This window comes from Salmo trutta, chromosome 20 (assembly GCF_901001165.1).
Source record: "Salmo trutta chromosome 20, fSalTru1.1, whole genome shotgun sequence".
In the NCBI taxonomy this organism is placed as follows: domain Eukaryota; kingdom Metazoa; phylum Chordata; class Actinopteri; order Salmoniformes; family Salmonidae; genus Salmo; species Salmo trutta.
Window position 1 is genome coordinate 48,677,493 of NC_042976.1, and position 21,785 is coordinate 48,699,277.

The following is a 21,785-nucleotide window of genomic DNA, read 5'->3' on the forward strand; positions in this document are numbered from 1 at the left end:
TGAGTTATTAGTTAGCTAGAATCTTTAACCTTCTGAGGTGACAGCATTAGCTAACGTTAGCTCACACTCAGTGAAGATCTCAAACCACAATAGTTTATAAATAATTTATAAGTGCTAATAAATACATGTTATTATAAAGTGTGACAGAATATTAAAAAGAGTTTTAAGTACAAATGATTTACTTATCCTTACACATTTACACATTGATTATTTGCCATTGCTTCCTATCTTCCTATCAGTACTCTTTTTTAGATGTAACATCACGGCCATTCAAGTCACATGTATCAAATCAAATTTTAGTGTGTTAGTATACTGTAATGTAGCTGTAGGGAGGAGACCTTTTCCAAGCATTTATTTTTTACAATATCACCATGGACATTAAATCACATGCTCGTACAGTGCCTTCAGAAAGTATTCATACACCTTGAATTATTCCACATTATTTTGTGTTAAAGGATGAATTAAAAATTGATTAAATCACTTTTTTTCTCACCCATCTCCAAACAATCCCCCATAATGAGAAAGTGAAAATATGAAATTTTAGCAAAAGTATTTAATTTGTAGAACCACGTTTGGCGATGATTACAACTTTGAGTCGTTTTGGGTGTGTCTTTATTAGCTTTAGCCATCTGGAATTGGGGATTTTCTCCCATTCTTCCTTGCAGATTTTCTCAAGCTCTGTTAAATTATATCCGGAGCTGCGGTGAACAGAAATCTTCAAGCTTTTCCACAGATTCAATGGGATTCAAGTCTGGGCTTTGGCTGGGCCACTCAAGGACTTTCACATTCTTGTTCTGAAGCCATTCTAGCGTTGATTTGTCTGTATGCTTGGGGTCATTGTCCTGTTGGAACGTAAATCTTTGCCTCAGTCTAAGGTCATTTGCAACCTGAAGCAGGTTCTCATTAAGGATTTGCCTGTATTTGGCTCCATTCATTGCTCCCTCTATCCTTACCAGTCTCACAGTCCCTGCCATTGAAAAGCATCCCAATAGCATGATGCTGCCACTACCATGCTTCACAGTAGGGATGGTGTTAGATGGGTGAAGAGCTGTGCCTGTTTTTTCCAGACATAGCGATTTGCATTCAGGCAAAAGAGTAAAATGTTTGTCTCATCAGATCACAGAATCTTTTTCCTTATGCTCTGAGTCTTTCATGTGACTTTTTGCAAACACCAGACGTGCTGTCATGTGCCTTCTTCTCAGGAGTGGCTTCCATCTGGCCACTCTTCCATAAAGCCCAGATTGGTGATGTGCTGTAGAGACTGTTGTGCTTCTGTCAGGTTTTCCCATCTCAGCCAAGGAACTTTGTAGTTCTGTCAGAGTGGGTTCTTGGTCACCTCCCTGACCAAGGTCCTTTTTGCCCGGTTGCTCAGTTTGGTCGGACGGCCGGCTCTAGGCAGAGTCTGGGTAGTTCTATATTTTTTCTATTTCCCAATGATGGAGACCACTGTGCTCTTGGAAACTTTCAACACTCTGGAAATAGTTTTATACCCTTCCCCAGATGTATGCCTCATCACAATTCTATCTCGGAGATCTGCAGACAGTTCCTTGGACTTCATGGTATAGTTTCTGCTCTGACATGCACTGTCAACTGTTGGACCTTATATAGACAGGTGTGTTTCTTTCTAAATCATGTCCAACAATTGAATTGGCCACAGGTGGACTCCAATTAAGTTGTAGCGACATCTCAATGATGATCAAAGGAAATCGGATGTACCTGAGCTCAATTTGAATCTTTTTTAAATTCAGGCTGTAACAAAACAAAATGTGACTCACCACCTGTAGCAAAATGTGACTTGGTGTTTTTTACTGGTAACTCGGAGCTACAACATGTTATATCATACATTGCATTTGAAGAACAATGGGAAAGTAATTCTGCTTTGAAAGTTAATCAACTTTTAAACACACTTTTGAGAAAATTGCATTTGAATGTTTTGGTATCTAGTGAAGAGCTCTTCTTTGTCTACACCCATTTAGCATCGTTCACACCCTCTTCAGCTTTAGCCCCACCCATCTCGTTTCACTCTCATAGTGCAAACTTGACGCTCTGGCCGATGATTTGTTTACCTCTGGATAACATGAAAACAGCCTAACCAGCTCTGCTGGCAACAATTTCATTACGCTTTTTTGCAGACGTTTATTGACACCGATCATATTGAACAGGTGTTGTACACACGTCACGTAACGCTAGCTAATGAGCCAGCCAGTTAACGCTAGCTAGTTAAACAACTATGAACAAAGTGCCAACAATGAACAAAGTGCCAACAATGCCTAACATTAGGCTCTAACTATAAAAGCAAACAGCTCTGGGAAATGAATAATAACGTCCGCTAGGGAGCCAGACAGCTAACGTTAGCTAGCTAGCTAACAGTACACTTTAGCTTAATACATATAGCTAGCTAGCTAGTTAAACAATGAATGGGAGCTACCCAACCAGGTCTAATGTTAGCCAACAATTAACAAAGTGCCAACAATGAACAAAGTGACAACAATGCCTAACATTAGGCTCTAACTAGAAAAGCAAACGGATCTGGGAAACAAATAATAACATCAGCTAGGGAGCCAGCCAGCTAATGTTAGCTAGCTAGTTAACAGTACACTTTAGCTTGAAAAGAAACCACTTTCTGTCAAAATTAGAGACGTGTAATATTTGAAAATATAGCTAGCTAATGCTAGATTATTTTACCTGTATACATCATCATACAGGATGGACACGTTTACCTGTCAGGATTGCCATACCGCGGTTGCCCTTAGTTTGAAGATGTAATCTGGAGACAGATGTTTTCTCCATCTCTTTTGCTATCATACTCTAATTTCACTGATTTCAAAACTTGATTGTCCAGAAAATGGAGAGCAACACTAATGCAGCTCCACTACACATTACATTTTTTTTTAAAGCCACGTTAGACAGGATTACCAACACAGACTGACAAGCTCAAATAGACAAAAACCTTCAATATGGCAGATCAATCTTAACTCCTCTCTCGGCATGTCCAGCCCACCTATTATATCAGCCAATCATAGCTAGTGGGAAGGTTGCTTACTTTTTCTGTGGCTTAACTAACAAGGCTCGTAATTTAACAATTTTACTTGTATTTACAGATGGCATACAAGTTTGTTATTAAGGCACATGAAAGTTCACATGTTCGAGAAGACATTTCTGCTAAAAAACTTTTTGGTAAAAAATATTTTTTACTTTCAAACGGCTCTCCTGTGAAGTAGTGACTTGCGACATATGCATAGTTTTCTGAATCAGGTCACAAATGTGGAGTAAGTCAACATTTAATATCAGAGAGAGATAGAAAGAGAGGAACTTGTTGAATGTGCCTAATATGGAGAGAGAGATGGAGGTGGAGCTTCAATCATAACCTTTCTGTGTTTACTACTCATGGTTGACCCACTGGCACCATTTCTTAAAAAAATAGCAGAGTGCTCTGAAATCAGAGTAGATAGCAATATCGAATTTACTAGCTTTGTCTATCAACAGTTGTCAGAGTGATATCATGAACATTCTATTGAAATGGTAACTTGCATAGTGGAGTCTTTTGTTTCGACATGTATCTAGCTAGCTAAACAATGAACCATGATCCCAACTCATAATGTTATTACCCTGCATGAATCTGCAGGTAGCTAACCAACCAGGTTCAATGTTAGCTAGCTAGCTAACATTAGGCTATAACTAGCAATGCAAATTACTCTGAGATATTAATAAAATTACTACTCAGATCACACACGTAACATTAGCTAGCGAGCGAGCCAGCTAATGTTAGCCAGATAGCTAACAGTAAGCTTAAACTTGAAATGAAAATGACTTTCTGACAAAATTACAAATGTGTAATATCTAAAAAATTTGCTAGCTAGGCTATCTTACCCGTATACATGGATGGACGCTTCTCCCTCTCTGTCACGGATGCCATGGTTGCCCTTAGTTTGAAGATGTAATCCGGAGACAGGTGTACAATAGCCTTCTGTGTGTTCTCTTTTCAACTCCCTCTGCATATTTGCAATCAAACAGTAGAATTTCCTCAGCTATCATACTCATATTTCCGCTGGGCATTCCACTGATTTCAAAACTCAGTCCTCCAGAAAGTGGAGAGCAACACTTTTGTGATATCTTTAAAAAAAGCTGTGTTAGAAAAGATTACCTACACATACTGACCAGCTCACGTTATAGACAGAAGCGTGCTACATGGCAGACCAATCTGAACACATCTCTCAGCATGTCCAGCCCACCTATTATCTCAGCCAATCATGGCTAGCGGAAAGGTTTCTGACTTTTAATTTAACAATTTTATTCCCATTAACAGATAGCATACAAGTTTGTTATTAAGGCACATGAAAGTTCACATGTTCCAGAAGGCATTTCTGCCAAAAAAAACACATTTTGATTAAAATAAAAAGTTTACATTGAAATGACTCTCATGTGAAGTAATGACGTATGACATACACCTAGTTTCCTGAAATGAGTCACATATATATAGATAAAAAAAATTACTGGATTCCGCATTTATTAATGACATAAAGCCTTGTTCACCTTTGGATACTGCGATAACAACATGGAAAATAAAGTAAATTTTCAATTTTAATGTATATTCGACAGAGCCCATGCAGGAGCCGCAGGGGAACCTGGGTGTTCCTAGGGACATCAGCAGCCCTATCACATCTGATGAAGAGTACCTCAGCCCACTGGAGGAAGGCATGGACTTTGGAGGGCCTGAGACAAGGAAGATAGTCGACACACGATTCAAGGAGCCCCCTGCATTCCAGGTGAGACTGTGTAACACTGGATCCCAAAAGGATATCTTGTGTGTATCACTTGGCTCTCCTTCACTTTACATTATTCTGTAGGCCCTTGTTGTGGTAAACTTAAGCACAGGGGCAAGGGATCAGTTTGGGATTTGGCAAATAGATCTTTCACAAAACTTTTTATTGGCATTGCAATACACTGTAAAATCTATAAATTGTTTTAAACTTAATCTCAAAACACTTCATATTGTATGTATTCATGCAGTGGATGTTCCAGTAACAATTTACTTGAAACCCAGCGTCATAACACGTTATGACATGGTCATAACCATGTCATAACCATGTCATAACAGCTGACATAACTTGTCATAACCTGTTATAATATAATTATAATACTGTTATGACATATATTTAGACATGTTGTGACATAAAATCAGCAAAAAAAGAAACGTCTCTTTTTCAGGACCATGTCTTTCAAAGATAATTCGTAAACATCCAAATAACTTCACAGATCTTCATTGTAAAGGGTTTAACCACTGTTTCCCATGCTTGTATAATGAAGCATAAACAATTAATGACCATTCACCTGTGGAACGGTCATTAACTTCTTTGGGCTAGGGGGCAGTATTTTCACATCCGGATAAAAAACGTACCCGATTTAATCTGGTTATTACTCCTGCCCAGTAACTAGAATATGCATATAATTATTGGCTTTGGATAGAAAACACCCTAAAGTTTCTAAAACTGTTTGAATGGTGTCTGTGAGTATAACAGAACTCCTATGGCAGGCAAAAACCTGAGAAGATTTCATGCAGGAAGTGGCCTGTCTGACAAGGTGTTGTTGTTCTTGCTTCTGTTTATTGAAGAGTCAGGATCTTAGCTGTAACGTGACACTTCCTACGGCTCCAATAGGCTCTCAGAGCCCGGGAAAAACCTGAACAATGACGAGGCAGCCTCAGGCTGAAACACATAATCGCCTTTGCCAAGTGGTCTATCAGAGGACAATGGAATTAGGCGCGTGCCCGATTCGACCCCGTACAGTATTTTCTTTCGGCTGTTTACCTAATTGCAGATTCCCGGTCAGAATATTATCGCTTTTTTACGACAACAATGGCATAAAAATTGATTTTAAACAGCGGTTGACATGCTTCGAAGTACGGTAATGAAATATTTAGAAATCTTTTGTCACGAAATGCGCCGTGCGCGTGACCGTTATTTACCATTGGGATAGTGTCTAGAACGCACGAACAAAACGTCGCTGTTGGAACATAACTATGGATTATTTTGGACCAAACCTACATTTGTTATTGAAGTAGAAGTCCTGGGAGTGCATTCTGACGAAGAACAGGAAAGGTAATCAAACTTTTCTAATAGAAAATGTGATTTTGGTGAAGGCTAAACTTGGTGGGTGTCGAAATAGCTAGCCCTGTGATGCCGGGCTATCTACTCAGAATATTGCAAAATGTGCTTCATCCGAAAAGCTATTTTAAAATCGGACATATCGAGTGCATAGAGGAGTAATGTATCTATAATTCTTAAAATAATTGTTATGCTTTTTGTGAACGTTTATCGTGAGTAATTTAGTAAATTGTTAGTAAATTCCCCGGAAGTTTGCGGGGGGTATGCTAGTTCTGAACGTCACATGCTAATGTAAAGCTGGTTTTTGATATAAATATGAACTTGATTGAACAAAACATGCATGTATTGTATAACATAATGTCCTAGGTGTGTCATCTGATGAAGATCATCAAAGGTTAGTGCTGCATTTAGCTGTCTTCTGGGTTTTTGTGACATTATATGCTAGCTTGAAAAATGGGTGTCTGATTATTTCTGGCTGGGTACTCTGCTGAAATAATCTAATGTTTTGCTTTCGTTGTAAAGCCTTTTTGAAATCGGAGAGTGTGGTTAGATTAACGAGAGTCTTGTCTTTAAATTGCTGTAAAATAGTCATATGTTTGAGAAATTGAAGTAATAGCATTTCAAAGGTTTTGAAAATCGCGCCACAGGATCCAACTGGCTGTTACGTAGGTGGGACGAATTCGTCCCGCCGGTCCTAGACAGGTTAAAACCTCTTATGGACAGACCAATATCCAATGGTAGCGCCTGGCGCGAAATACAAAAAACCTTAAAAATGCTATGATTTCAATTTCTCAAACATATGACTATTTTACACCATTTGAAAGATAAGACTCTCCTTTATCTAACCACATTGTCCGATTTCAAAAAGGCTTTACAGCAAAAGCAAAACATTAGATTATGTCAGGCGAGTACCCAGCCAGAAATAATCACACACCCATTTTTCAAGCTAGCATATATGTCACAAAAACCAAAACCACAGCTAAATGCAGCACTAACCTTTGATGATCTTCATCAGATGACACTCCTAGGACATTATGTTATACAATACATGCATGTTTTGTTCAATCAAGTTCATATTTACATCAAAAACTAGCTTTTTACATTAGCATGTTTTGTTCAGAACTAGCATACCCACCGAAAACTTCCGGTGAATTTACTAAATTACTCACGATAAACGTTGACAAAAAACATAACCATTATTTTAAGAATTATAGATACAGAACTCCTTTATGCAATCGCGGTGTCCAATTTTAAAATAGCTTTTCGGTGAAAGCACATTTTGCAATATTCTGAGTACATAGCCCACCATCACGGCTAGCTATTTTGACACACACCAAGTTTGGCATTCACCAAACTCAGATTTACTATAAGAAAAATTGGATTACCTTTGCTGTTCTTCGTCAGAATGCACTCCCAGGACTTCTACTTCAACAACAAATGTTGTTTTGGTTCAAAATAATCCATAGTTATATTGAAATAGCTCCGTTTTGTTCGTGCGTTCAGGTAACTATCCGAAGGGTGACGCGCCGGCGCATTTCGTGACAAAAAAATGCAAAATATTCCATTACCGTACTTCGAAGCATGTCAAATGCTGTTTAAAATAAATTTTTATGCGATTTTTCTCATAAAATATGGATAATATTACAACCGGGAGACGTTGTTTTCGTTCAAATAGTGAAAGAAAAAGCCCCTGCTGTTTTTCGCTCAGAGACTGCAGAGCTTTCATTCCACTTTCTGGCGCCTTCCTAGAGCCAATGGAAGCCTTAGAAAATGTCACGTTACAGCAGAGATGCTGTATTTTTGATAGAGAGGCTACAGAAGGACACAAAATGGCCAGACAGGGCACTTCCTGTATAGAATCTTCTCAGGTTTTGGCCTGCCATATGAGTTCTGTTATACTCACAGACACCATTCAAACAGTTTTAGAAACTTTAGAGTGTTTTCTATTTCTATTTTTCTCATTATATGCATATTCTAGTTTCTGGGCAGGAGTAGTAACCAGATTAAATCGGGTACGTTTTTTTTCCGGCCGTGAAAATACTGCCCCCTATCCCAAACAGGTTAATGCAGCTGGTGGCCACACCAGACTGTTACTTTTGATTTTGACCCCGCCTTTGTTCAGAGACACATTATTCCATTTCTGTTAGTCACATGTCTGTGGAACTTGTTCATTTTATGTCTCAGTTATTGAATCTTGTTATGTTCATACAAATATTTACACATGTTAAGTTTGCTGAAAATAAACACAGTTGACAGTGAGAGGACGTTTCTTTTTTTGCTGAGTTTATATTGCGTAATTTTATGGCTGCTTATGGCATCTACATAAGAGTGTCAAACCCCACATAACCTACCACACAAGTCAAAACATTCCATTGCACCATAGCCTACATGTAATGTTATATATATATTTTTTAATTTACTATTTTATTAAATTATCATTGTAATTGCACACACATTGATGTCAGACATGCACCTACCCCAATGCTCTGTTGCTGATGACTGGAACGAATGCAGGAGCAGATTTCAGGAGCAGGACAATACATCCTTGTTTTGACTGATGATTGATATAAGGGAAAGTACGTGATACGCCTATCTGGCTTGTATGATTATGATGGTCATAATGCTTCTTGACAGTGTCACAAAGTGTATTTTCTTAGTCCAAGTAAAGTGATGCAGGATGGTCATAATGCTTCATGACAGTTTCATGAAGTTTATTTTCTACAAGTTATTTAAAATATAATGGGAAAAAGAACATGACTGTAAAGAATTCATTACAACAACAAAGGGTTTAAGAAACAAACTTTCAAACAAAAGGAAACTTCTTGGTAGGGAAAAAACTAATTGGAATAAATTATATATGTATTATATATGTATGTATTATATATACAATCAAATGACATCATAATGTATTATGACACTGTGTGTCATGTAAAGTGTTACCGATGTTCCATATAGTGTAGTTTGAATTGCAAAAGTGACAGCATGGAAATGAGTCTATGGGCTGTCATCTCCCATTTCAAAATGGCTCATCCTCTGTTTTAACAGGTAACTATGAATGATCAAGCGGTCATTGAGGGGCAAGAAGTGACCATGTCTGTCCGACTAAATGGACAGCCCAAACCCATGCTTTATTGGTAGGTTTCCTTACGCCATTAAATCATCAATTCAATGCTCTGTGTATTTAATCTTAACTGAAAAAGCCTGCTGTAATGTACAAGAGTTATTGATACAATACAGAATTTGTTTTGTCATGCATACACTACATGACCAAAGGTACAGTATGTGAACACCTGCTCGTTAAACATCTCATTCCAAAATCCTGGGCATTGATATAGAGTTGGTCCCCCATTTGCTTTTATATCAGACTCCACTCTTCTGGGAAGGTTTTCCACTAGATGATGGAACATTGCTTCCATTCAGACACAAGAGCGTTAGTGAGGTCGGGCACTGATATTGGGCGATTAGGCTTGGCTCGCAGTTGGCGTTCCAATTCATCCCAAAGGTGTTCGATGGGGTTGAGGTGAGGGCTCTGTGCAGGCCAGTCAAGTTCTTCCACACCGATCTTGAAAAAAACATTTCTCTATGGACCTCCCTTTGTGCTGAAACAGGAAAGGGCCTTCCCAAAACTTTTTCCACAAGTTGGAAGTACAGAATCGTCTAGAATGTCATTGTATGCTGTAGCGGTAAGATTTCCCTTCACTGGAACTAAGGGGCCTAGCCCGAACCATGCCCCAGACCATTATTCTTCCTCCACCAAACTTTACAGTTGGCATTATGCATCGGGGCAGGTTGCGTTCTCCTGGCATCTGCCAAACCAAGATTCGTCCGTCAGACTGCCAGATGTTGAAGCCTGATTCATCACTCCAGAGAGCCATTTTCCCTGCTCCAAAGTCCAATGGTGTCGAGCTTTACAGCTCTCCAGCGTACGCTTGGCATTGCGCATGGTGTTCTTAGGCTTGTGTGCGGCTACTCGGCCATGGAAACCCATTTCATGAAGCCCCCGACGAACAGTTCTTGCGCTGACGTTGCTTCCAGAGGCAGTTTGAAGCTCGGTAGTGAGTGTTGCAATCGAGGACAGACGATTTTTACGTGCTGCGCCCTTCAGCATTCGGTGGTCCCGTTCTGTGAGCCTGTGTGGCTGAGCCGTTGTTGCTCCTAGACCAGGCCTGGGAAATTATTTTCCATAGAGGGCCACATCATATGACAGGATTATACATAATGTATATGACTGTGTTGACAGATATATCTAGTGTAATTCACTTATTTAACTTTTTTAACATATAAACCACATCAATGTTCTCCTATTGGTAGGTATTTTCCTTATTAAACATGCAATGAACTACACAGAGGGAAAAGTACGCTGTGCATTCAGCACCACTTACAGTACTCTTGTTAACAGGTATGCACATAAACACAAGAAAGATAGAGAGCTCAACATTACTGTCACGTCCTGACCAGTAAAGGGATTATTTGTTTTTGTAGTTTGGTCAGGGCGTGGCAGGGGGTGTTTTTCTGTGTGTTTTGGGTTTTTTGGGTTATGTTCTATGTTCTTCTATTTCTATGTTTATTCTAGGGTATCTATTTCTATGTTGGAATTGTTTGGGGTTGGTCTCTAATTGGAGGCAGCTGAATCTCATTGCCTCTGATTAGAGCCCATATTTAAGTAGGGTTTTTTTTTCATTGTGTTTGTGGGTGGTTATTTTCTGTTTAGTTCATGTTAACCTGACAGAACTGCTGGCTGTCGTTTTCTTGTTTTGTTTATAGTGTTTCAGTATAATAAATACAAATATGAGCACTAAACACGCTGCGCCTCGGTCTACCTTTAACGACGGCCGTTACAGAACCACCCACCAAAGAAGGACCAAGCAGCGGAGGAAGGAGCAACAGAGGAGCTACTTAGTGTCATGGACATGGGAGCAAATAATGGATGGAAAGGGACCCTGGAGGCAGGAAGGCAGGGGAGAACCGACGCCCGAAGGAGGAGCTGGAGGCAGCAAAGGCTGAGCGTCGGAGGTATGAGGCACTATATCCTCCATTTCAGGAGGTGAGGAGGCAGCCCCCAAAAAATTTTTGGGGGGGCACACGGGGAGTTGGAGTATGTCAGGCAATAGGCCTGAACCAACTCCTCGTGCTTATTATGGGAAAGCGTTTGGCGTTGAGAGCACCGTGCTATGCGTAAGTGCGCACGGTCTCGCCCATCCGCACGCACAGTCCGGTACGGTTGATACCAGTCACCCGCAAGTGCCATGCTAGAGTGGGCATCCAGCCAGGGAGAAATGCGCCGGCAGAGCACATCTGGCCACCAGTGCGTCTCCTAGGCCCAGGCTACCCTGCGCCTGCCCTACGCACGGCAGCCATCATGCCTCAGCACAGCCCAGTTCGCCCTGTGCCAGCACTCCGCCCGTGCAGGGCTGTAGTGACAATCCAGCCAGGACGGATTGTGCAGGCTGTGCGCTTCAGACCTCTAGTGCGTATTCAAGACCCATTGTATCCTGTTCCTGCTCCTCGCACTAGCCCTGTGGTGCGTGTTACTGTTCTGGCGCTTCCAAAGCCAGCCCCACGCATCAGGCCTCTAGTGCGCCTGCCCAGCCAAGTACGTCCTGTTCCTGCTCCTCGCACTAGCCCTGTGGTGCGTGTCACTAGTCTGGGGCCTCCAAAGCCAGCGCCACGCATCAGGCCTTCAGTGTGCAGTCCCCGTCCAGAGCTTCCGGCGACAGTTCCACGTCCAGAGCTTCCGGCGACAGTTCCCCGTCCGGAGCTTCCGGCGACAGTTCCCCGTCCGGAGCCGACAGAGACGGCCCACAGTCCGGAGCCGTCAGAGACGGCCCACAGTCCGGAGCCGTCAGTGACGGCCCACAGTCCGGTGCCTGCAGAGACGGCCCACAGTCCGGAGCCTGCAGAGACGGCCCACAGTCCGGAGCCTGCAGAGACGGCCCGCAGTCCGGAGCTTGAAGAGACGGCCCTCAGCCCGGAGCCTGCAGAGACGGCCCTCAGCCCGGGGCCTGCAGAGATGGCCCTCAGCCCGGAGCCTGCAGAGACGGCCCTCAGCCCGGGGCCTGCAGAGACGCCCCTCAGCCCGGAGCCTGCAGAGACGCCCCTCAGCCCAGAGTCTCCAGCGACGCCCCTCAGCCCTGAGTCTCCAGCGACGCACCTCAGCCCTGAGTCTCCAGTGACGCACCTCAGCCCTGAGTCTCCAGCGCCTCCCCTCAGCCCTGAGTCTCCAGCGCCTCCCCTCAGCCCTGAGTCTCCAGCGCCTCCCCTCAGCCCTGAGTCTCCAGCGACGCCCCTCAGCCCTGAGTCTCCAGCGACGCCCCTCAGCCCTGAGTCTCCAGCGACGCCCCTCAGCCCGAGGTCTCCAGCGACGCCCCTCAGCCCGAGGTCTCCAGCGACGCCCCTCAGCCCGAGGTCTCCAGCGACGCACCTCAGCCCGAGGTCTCCAGCGACGCACCTCAGCCCGAGGTTTCCAGCGACGCACCTCAGCCCAGAGCCTTCAGCAGTGGTCTACAGCCGTGAGCCTTCAAGGGGGGTGGGCAGGTTAGAATGGGGACTAAAGCCGGAGCCTGAGCCACCTCCGTAGTTGGAGGATTGGGGAGGGGGGTGTAGCACGGGAACCGTCGGTGACGGTGGCCACCCTCCCTCCCTTTAGTTTGGGGTTATTGTTTTGTGAGTTTTTGTTTCAGGTGCATTCGGGGTCTGCACCTTGGGGGGGGGGGTACTGTCACGTCCTGACCAGTAAAGGGGTTATTTGTTTTTGTAGTTTGGTCAGGGCGTGGCAGGGGGTGTTTGTCTGTGTGTTTTGGGGTTTTTGGGTTATGTTCTATGTTCTTCTATTTCTATGTTTATTCTAGGGTATCTATTTCTATGTTGGAATTGTTTGGGGTTGGTCTCTAATTGGAGGCAGCTGAATCTTGTTGCCTCTGATTAGAGACCATATTTAAGTAGTTTTTTTTTCATTTTGTTTGTGGGTGGTTATTTTCTGTTTAGTTCATGTTAACCTGACAGAACTTGTTTTGTTTATAGTGTTTCAGTATAATAAATACAAATATGAGCACTAAACACGCTGAGCCTTGGTCTACCTTTAACCTCTATGGGCTAGGTGGGACGCTTGCCTACTCAACAGCCAGTGGAATCCCCTTTCTTGTCATGGGGCAGTATTTGCACAGCCGGATAAAAAACGTACCCGATTTAATCTGGTTACTACTCCTGCCCAGTAACGAGAATATGCATATAATTGTTTGATTTGAATAGCAAACACCCTAAAGTTTCTAAAACTGTTTGAATGGTGTCTGTGAGTATAACAGAACTCATTTGGCAGGCCAAAACCTGAGAAGATTCCAAACAGGAAGCGCTCTCTCTGACTATTTCTTGGCCTTCTTGATCATCTCTAACCAAAACAGGGGATCTCTGGCATAACGTGACATTTTCTAACGCTCCCATATGCTCTAAGAAGGCGCCAGAAAGATGAATGGTGGCTTTGCAGGCCATGGCTGAAAAACATTAGCGCATTTGGATAATGGTCGATCTGAGGACAATGAGACTGGAGGCGCGTGCACGAGCCGACACCATTTTTACTTTCTCTCTCTTTGAACGAAAACAACGACTCCCGGTCGGAATATTATCGCTTTTTTACGAGAAAAATAGCATAGAAATTGATTTTAAACAGCGTTTGACATGCTTTGAAGTATGGTAATGGAATATTTTGAAATTTTTAGTCACGAAACGTGTCGGGCGCGTCACCCTTCTTTACCCTTCGGATAGTGTCTTGAACGCACGAACAAAACGCCGCTATTTGGATATAACTATGGATTATTTGGAACCAAACCAACATTTGTTATTGAAGTAGAAGTCCTGGGAGTGCATTCTGATGAAGAACAGCAAAGGTAATCAAACTTTTCTAATAGTAAATCGGAGTTTGGTGAGTACCACACTTGGTGGGTGTCAAAATAGCTAGCCTGTGATGGCCAGGCTATCTACTCAGAATATTGCAAAATGTGCTTTCACCGAAAAGCTATTTTAAAATCGGACATAGTGAGTGCATAAAGGAGTTCTGTATCTATAATTCTTAAAATAATTGTTATGTTTTTTGTGAAAGTTTATCGTGAGTAATTTAGTAAATTCACCGGAAGTGTTCGGTGGGAATGCTAGTCACATGCTAGTCACATGCTAATGTAAAAAGCTGGTTTTTGATATAAATATGAACTTGATTGAACAAAACATGCATGTATTGTATAACATAATGTCCTAGGATTGTCATCTGGTGAAGATCATCAAAGGTTAGTGCTGCATTTAGCTGTGGTTTGGGTTTATGTGACATTATATGCTAGCTTGAAAAATGGGTGTCTGATTATTTCTGGCTGGGTACTCTGCTGACATAATCTAATGTTTTTCTTTCGTTGTAAAGCCTTTTTGAAATCGGACAGGGTGGTTAGATTAATGAGAGTCTTGTCTTTAAAATGGTGTAAAATAGTCATATGTTTGAGAAATTGAAGTAATAGCATTTCTAAGGTATTTGAATATCACGCCACGGGATTCCACTGGCTGTTGAGTAGGTGGGACGCAAGCGTCCCACTGGCCCAGAGAGGTTAAAAGAGTGTTTGGGTTAAATGCGGAAGACACTTTCAGTTGAATACATTCAGTTGGACAACTGACTTCTGTAGGTATCCCCCTTTCCTTAAAAGGGTGTGGGACCTGAAGTTGGAGATTGTAAATGAAAGGAAAATATGTGGATTTCATTCAACTGACAGATAAAGAATGGTTGGCTGATTTTGCCTACGCCGTGGACATAATGGCATTCATGAATGAACTGAATTCCAAACTACAAGGGAAGGGCCTTTTTGCACATCAGAAATTTGCCTTGTCAAAGCCTTCAAGGGAAAATTACTCCTCCTGACCTGCCAAGTAGATGCCAACAATCTCACCCACCTTCCGACACGACTAGTCTGTTTCCTGTCAGATGACCAGTGGGATAGGTATACATAGCTCCTGCATGCTTTCAATGGTGAGTTTTCTCCTCGTTTTGAGGATTTCAAAGTGTTGGAAAATGACATGCTGTTGGTTTCCTCTCCTTTCACATTCAATGTGGATAACGCTCCCACTGACCTGCAACTTGAGCTTATCGATCTTCAGTCTGATCCAGTGATTGGAGAACTATTCAAAACAATGTCACTGACAAGGTTCTATGCATCTCTCAATGAACAAAACTTTCCAAAGACTAGGAGTCATGCTCAGAAGATGTTTGTACTGTTTGGGTCAAACTATGTATGTGAACAGACATTTTCAGTGATGAAATATAACAAGTCAAGGCACAGATCATCTCTTACTGACTCTCACCTCTCAGCAATCCTGCGCATAGCGACATCAGAAACTATACCTGACTTCACTGCTCTAGTCAATGGCCATCAGAGACTTCACTCCTCACACTGATTGAGTAGTACCTCTTTGGGCTAGGTGTTCCGCTAGCGGGATCAGATCCGGGGAAATTGCAGAGCACCAAATTCAAATTACAAAACATAATATTAAACATTCATGAATTTACAAGTGTCTTATATCATTTAAGCACCTTCCCCAAACTCAGCCATCTCACGTTTTGTTGTAGGGGAGATCTGCGTCACCCGCCTCTGTCTCTTCCAACAGTGAGAATCTCCCTGTGGTTTAAAGATTTTTCTCTTATGAAGTTTACCACTAAATGACTGTATCCACAACATGGCTCATTTTGAGAACACATTTACAGAGCACCTGATGCATAATGCAATGCAGGAAAATAATTTTCTGGTCTGGGTTCAGCTCAGCAACTTGATCTTGTATCCTTTTCAAAAGACCAACGTTTTTTTCCTGTCAAGTTTGGGCGCCCATCAGTGGTCACAATCTTTCTCTGGGGTTGTGCTCTTCATTGACTGCACTGAAGCAAGCTCCTCTGTAATTTCAAAGTCTGGGGTTATGCCTTGTAAGAATATCAACAACTGCGCCATGTCACATGCATCACTGCTCTCATCCAGGGCCAAGGAGAAATAGGTGAAATCCTTTACCTTGTCTTTCAACTGTTGTTCCATATTCCCTGTGATGTCCCCAACACTGTTCGTCTTGACAGGGAAACATTTTCAAACAGCTCTTTCTTGTCAGGGGAAAGTATTGCTGCAGAGTCAATTAAACATTCTTTAATGAATTCGCCCTCAGCAAATGGCTTACTATGTTTAGCAATTTTGTGGGACAGTACAAGCTAGCTCTCGCAATTCTGTCATTTGCTTTTGCAACTGAGAAAGCAACTATTTCGATGCACTTGCCCTCTGCTCAGAAGACATATTCCTATATTTCTCTGCATGCTTTGTCTGGAAGTGTCGGGACAAGTTGTTGTCTTTAAAGACAGCAATGCTCTCTTTGCACACCAAGCACACAGCTTTCCCTGATACCTCAATAAAGAAATGTTTTGATGTCCACTCTTGCTGGAACACCCTACATTCATTGTCTACTTTCATTTTCTTTGAAAAACAAAGGCCTTTGCCCAGGCCTGTCCTAGATGTTGCCATTCTACTGCTAATGTTTCCCTATGGAGATTGCATGGCCGTGTGCTTGATTCTATCAGTAACGGGTGTAGCTGGAATAGCAGAATCCTCTAATTTGAAAGGGTGTCCACATACTTTTGTATATTGTATCTTGCCATTAGAGTTTTGTGCATGCTCCACATTGGCATGGTTCACATTGGCAAGACAATGGTTGCTAGGTTTCTGTAATACATTTACAATGTAGTCTTTATAAAACCAGTATACTGTAGTTCCCTCTCCATTGTAATGTATCTCTAAACATTGCAAAACATTTCTAAATATAGAACTCTCTCTTGGTTCAGGCTGAGGGACAGGGAGACGATAAAAACAGACTTGCACCACACAGTGAGTGAGACCAAGGACGGCACTTTTGAAATGACCATCAACTCAGCTCAGAAGTCGGACACGGGAGTGTACACCTGCAAGATCATCAATGAGTATGGAACAAAGCAGTGCGAATGCAAACTGGAGGTGAAAGGTACAGTACAGCAATGTTGTCTTTTTCCAATCCCTCTCTTTGCTGTATGCCAATCAAATAATACAAAACGTTGGATAACATATTTGTTATGTAAGGTACATATAATGCCTTATAACACCTATACTGTGTTATAATACTGACTCTAAGCATAGTAATAAGCGCAGTGGTTCTGCCTGCACAATGTGTAAGCTACAAAGCATGGCAGACAGCTTACACTCTTCCAATAAATAATCAAGAGGCATTGGTACCGTTAAGAATCTTTAGTAGAATACATTTTGTTTGAAAACTGTAACAGATACAGAAAGGAGAAACTGAGAAAAAGTCACTAGATACATTCACACAAATTAATACAAATAAAGAACAGCATCTCTATCACGAGTTAGCAACAAAAACTAGCCTAGCTAGCCAACATGACCATGCAGATATGATGACAATCACAGGAAATGTACCACTAAACATATACACATCATCTAAGTGTCCATATAGCTTAATAACTATGATTTAGCTTTGTCACAATAGATATCTGAACACTTAAAATAGCCAGATACATCCAAAAACCAAGAAGCTAAATTCCTTCCCAAAACGATAGCTAGCATGCTAACGCACAATGTTAAGTGAATGGGTGATAGATAGTTAGCGTAATTAGCTTAGCATCATCGGAATTTAGAAAACTACAATAAACATGTAAAAAACATAAATATTCTAGAAACACAATTTGAATTAGCAAAAGTATTTTCTAATAACTCGAAAGTATGTACAGACTCATCTTTAACCAAGGCCTACTAAGATGAAAAAATAGAGTTATGTTCTGACAGGAAATAGCTCTGCACCGAAAGTTAGCAAATTAAAAGATACAGTACCCAAATTTGCCACTAGATGACAACATAGGACAATATAATACTTTGGACAGAAGTACAGCTATCAGAACAGTAGTATTAAGCTATAAACTCACAAGTCATTAAACATCCTTATAAGCAGTGGTGGAAAAAGTAACAAATTGTTATACTTGATTAAAAGTATTGTACTGACAGCTATGTGTTATTCTGTTAGTTGTTTGTGTAGTACTTACCAGTACCCAGTGTTCGCGTGCCCAATCAACCTGCTATCTTCCAATCACAGGAATGCCTGGAATGTTCTAATGCTGGGCATCCTGGTGGTTGATGGAGTGGGGGGGTTGGCAGGGGGGTGGAGCATTGCAAGTTTAAGTCCATGTTTAGCCATTGTTCTCTCTCTTATGTCTGGTCTTCACAAGAGAAGGTCACGGTTGTTTTATATGGGTATCTTTGTCGGCGCCATCGCCTCGCTTCAGGTCCTTAGAAAACTATGCAGTTATTCGTTTTTTTTATTCTTACATTGTTAGCCCAGAAAACCTCAAGTGTTATTACATACATCCAGGAATAACTATTGGATATAAAAGAAATGTCAACTTATCAACATTACGACCAGGAATACATCTTTCCCGAAGCGGATCCTTTGTTCAGACCACCACCCTGGACATGGGATCTTATCTCAGAGGCTGTGCTTCATCCGAAAAGCTATTTTAAAATCGGACATATCGAGTGCATAGAGGAGTTCTGTATCTATAATTCTTAAAATAATTGTTATGCTTTTTGTGAACGTTTATCGTGAGTAATTTAGTAAATTGTTAGTAAATTCCCCGGAAGTTTGCGGGGGGTATGCTTTTTCTGAACGTCACATGCTAATGTAAAAAGCTGTTTTTTGATATAAATATGAACTTGATTGAACAGACATGCATGTATTGTATAACATAATGTCCTAGGTGTGTCATCTGATGAAGATCATCAAAGGTTAGTGCTGCATTTAGCTGTGATTTGGGTTTTTGTGACATTATATGCTAGCTTGAAAAATGGGTGTCTGATTATTTCTGGCTGGGTACTCTGCTGACATAATCTAATGTTTTGTTTTCGTTGTAAAGCCTTTTTGAAATCGGACAGTGTGGTTAGATTAACGAGAGTCTTGTCTTTAAATAGCTGTAAAATAGTCATATGTTTGAGAAATTGAAGTAATAGCATTTCAAAGGTTTTGAAAATCGCGCCACAGGATTCAACTGGCTGTTACGTAGGTGGGACGATTTGGTGCCACCTAGCCCAGAGAGGTTAAGCTCGAGACCCTGGGTCTTGACCCCGCCCTGTGCAACTGGGTCCTGGACTTTCTGATGGGCCGCCCCCAGGTGGTGAAGGTAGGAAACAACATCTCCACTCCGTTGATTCTCAACACTGGGGCCCCACAAGGGTGCATTTTCAGTCCTCTCCTGTACTCCCTGTTCACCCATGGCTGCGTGCCATGCACGCCTCCAACTCAATCATCAAGTTTGCAGATGACACTACAGTGGTAGGCTTGATTATCAACAACGATGAGATGGACTACAGGGAGGAGGTGAGGGCCCTCGGAGTGTGGTGTCAGGAAAATAACCTCTCACTCAACGTCAACAAATCAAAGGAGATGATCGTGAACTTCAGGAAACAGCAGAGGGAGCACTTCCCCACCCACATCGACGGGACAGTAGTGGAGAAGGTACAAAGTTTTAAGTTCCTTGGCGTACACATCACGGACAAACTGAAATGGTCCACCCACACACACATTGTGGTGAAGAAGGCACAACAATGCCTCTTCAACCTCAGGAGGCTGAAGAAATTTGGCTTGTCACCTAAAACACTCACAGATTTTTACAGATGCACAATCGAGAGCATCCTGTCGGGCTGTATCACCGCCTGGTACGGCAACTGCACTGCCCACAACCGCAAGGCTCTCCAGAGGGTAATGCTGTCTGCACAACACATCACCAGGAGCAAACTACCTGCCCTCCAGGACACCTACAGCACCCGATGTCACAGGAAGGCCAAAAAGATCATCAATGACAACAACCACCCGAGCCACTGCCTGTTCACCCTGCTATCATCCAGAAGGCGAGGTCAGTACAGGTGCATCAAAGCTGGGACCGAGAGACAGAAAAACAGCTTCTATGTCAAGGCCATCAGACTGTTAAATAGCCATCACTAACATAGGGTAGCTACTGCCAACATACAGACTCAAATCTCTGGCCACTTTAATAAATGGACTTAACAAAGGTATCACTAGTCACTTTAAATAACGCCACTTTATATAATGTTTACATATTATATTACTCATCTCATATGTATATACTGTATTCTGTACCATCTACTGCATCTCGCCTATGCTGCACAGCCATCGCTCATCCATATATTTATATGTACATATTCTTATTCATCCCTTTATATTTGTGTGTATAAAGTACTTGTGAATTTGTTAGATTACTTGTTAGATATTACTGCATTGTTGGAACTAGAAGCACAAGCATTTCGCTACACTCGCATTAACATCTGCTAACCGTGTGTATGTGACCAATAACGTTTTATTTGATTTTGATTTGATATTTGGCGTGGACTATGGCCAAGCGGTAGCCTGTGAGGAGTTGGGTTAATAAACCGTGAATTCGTAAACTCAATCCCCTGTCTGGACAACTGTTCCTTTATGATCTAGCCAGGTCATTACAGTATCGATACCTTCCTCTATGGGATCGGTGTCCCCCCCACGGGACGGTTGAGCTAATGTAGGCTAATGTGATTAGCATGAGGTTCTAAGTAGCAAGAAAAATTCCCAGGACATAGACATATCTGATATGGGCAGAAAGCTTAAATTCTTGTAAATCTAACTGCACTGTCCAATTTACAGTAGCTATTACAGTGAAATAATACAATGCTATTGTTTAAGGAGAGTCCATAATTATGAACTTGAAAATGTATTAATAAACCCATTAGGCACATTTGTGCAGTCTTGATATAACATTTTGAACAGATATGCAATGGTTCATTGGATCAGTCTAAAACTTTGCACATATACTGCTGCCATCTAGTGGTCAAAATCGAAATATACATATAGCCACTCCAACATTATTTACAAGATGTATTTGTGTTTAGTGAGTCCGCCAGACCATAGGCAGTAGGGATGACCACATGTTCTCTTGATAAGTGTGTGAATTCCACAATTTTCTTGTCCTGCTAAGCATTCATACTTTTGGTGTATGGGAAAATGTATGGAGTTAAAAGTACAATATTTTCTATAGGAATGTAGTGAAGCAAAAGTAAAAGTTGTCAAATATATAAATAGTAAAGTACTACTTAAGTAGTATTTGAAAGTATTTTTACTTAAGTACTTTACACCACTGCTTATGAGACTCAAATCCATGATTATTGCACAACTTTGAAAACGCAGGTGATATATTTAAGTATATACCTTACTAAATACTTAACTTTGTGCAGACTGCCAGATTACGAACAAGACACAGATTTGACAAAATATTCTCTCTTGCCCTGTGTATCCCCTAGTGCCACCAGTGGAGTCAGGCCTAACCATTATCCGTCCAGTGATGGACATCACAGTGGACGCAGGTGAGACGGTCATGTTAGAGTGCCACATAATTGGACCACTGGACACAGACGTCGATTGGCTTGCAGATGGTAAACTGATCCAGCCAGCTCTGCTCAACTGCAAAATGCATTTTGACGGGAAAAGGTGCAGGCTGCTCCTCAACTCAGTGCACGAGGACGACAGTGGCACCTATACGTGCAAGCTGACCTCGGCCAAAGGTAAACTCTTAACTGCACTGTCATCTGCTTCGCTTGT

At 41.8% G+C, this 21,785-nt stretch overlaps 1 protein-coding gene across 1 annotated transcript in view; it reads left to right on the top strand.

Annotated features, from left to right (window-relative positions):
• The window catches only part of LOC115156197 (striated muscle preferentially expressed protein kinase), a 125,116-nt gene that overhangs the window by 21,816 nt on the left and 81,515 nt on the right, over positions 1–21,785 (top strand). Inside the window, exons 4-7 of the mRNA XM_029703567.1 lie at positions 4,600–4,766; positions 9,150–9,238; positions 16,945–17,120; positions 21,488–21,748. Of these exons, the coding sequence (XP_029559427.1) occupies positions 4,600–4,766; positions 9,150–9,238; positions 16,945–17,120; positions 21,488–21,748 (693 nt within the window). The remainder of the gene's footprint in view (positions 1–4,599; positions 4,767–9,149; positions 9,239–16,944; positions 17,121–21,487; positions 21,749–21,785) is intronic.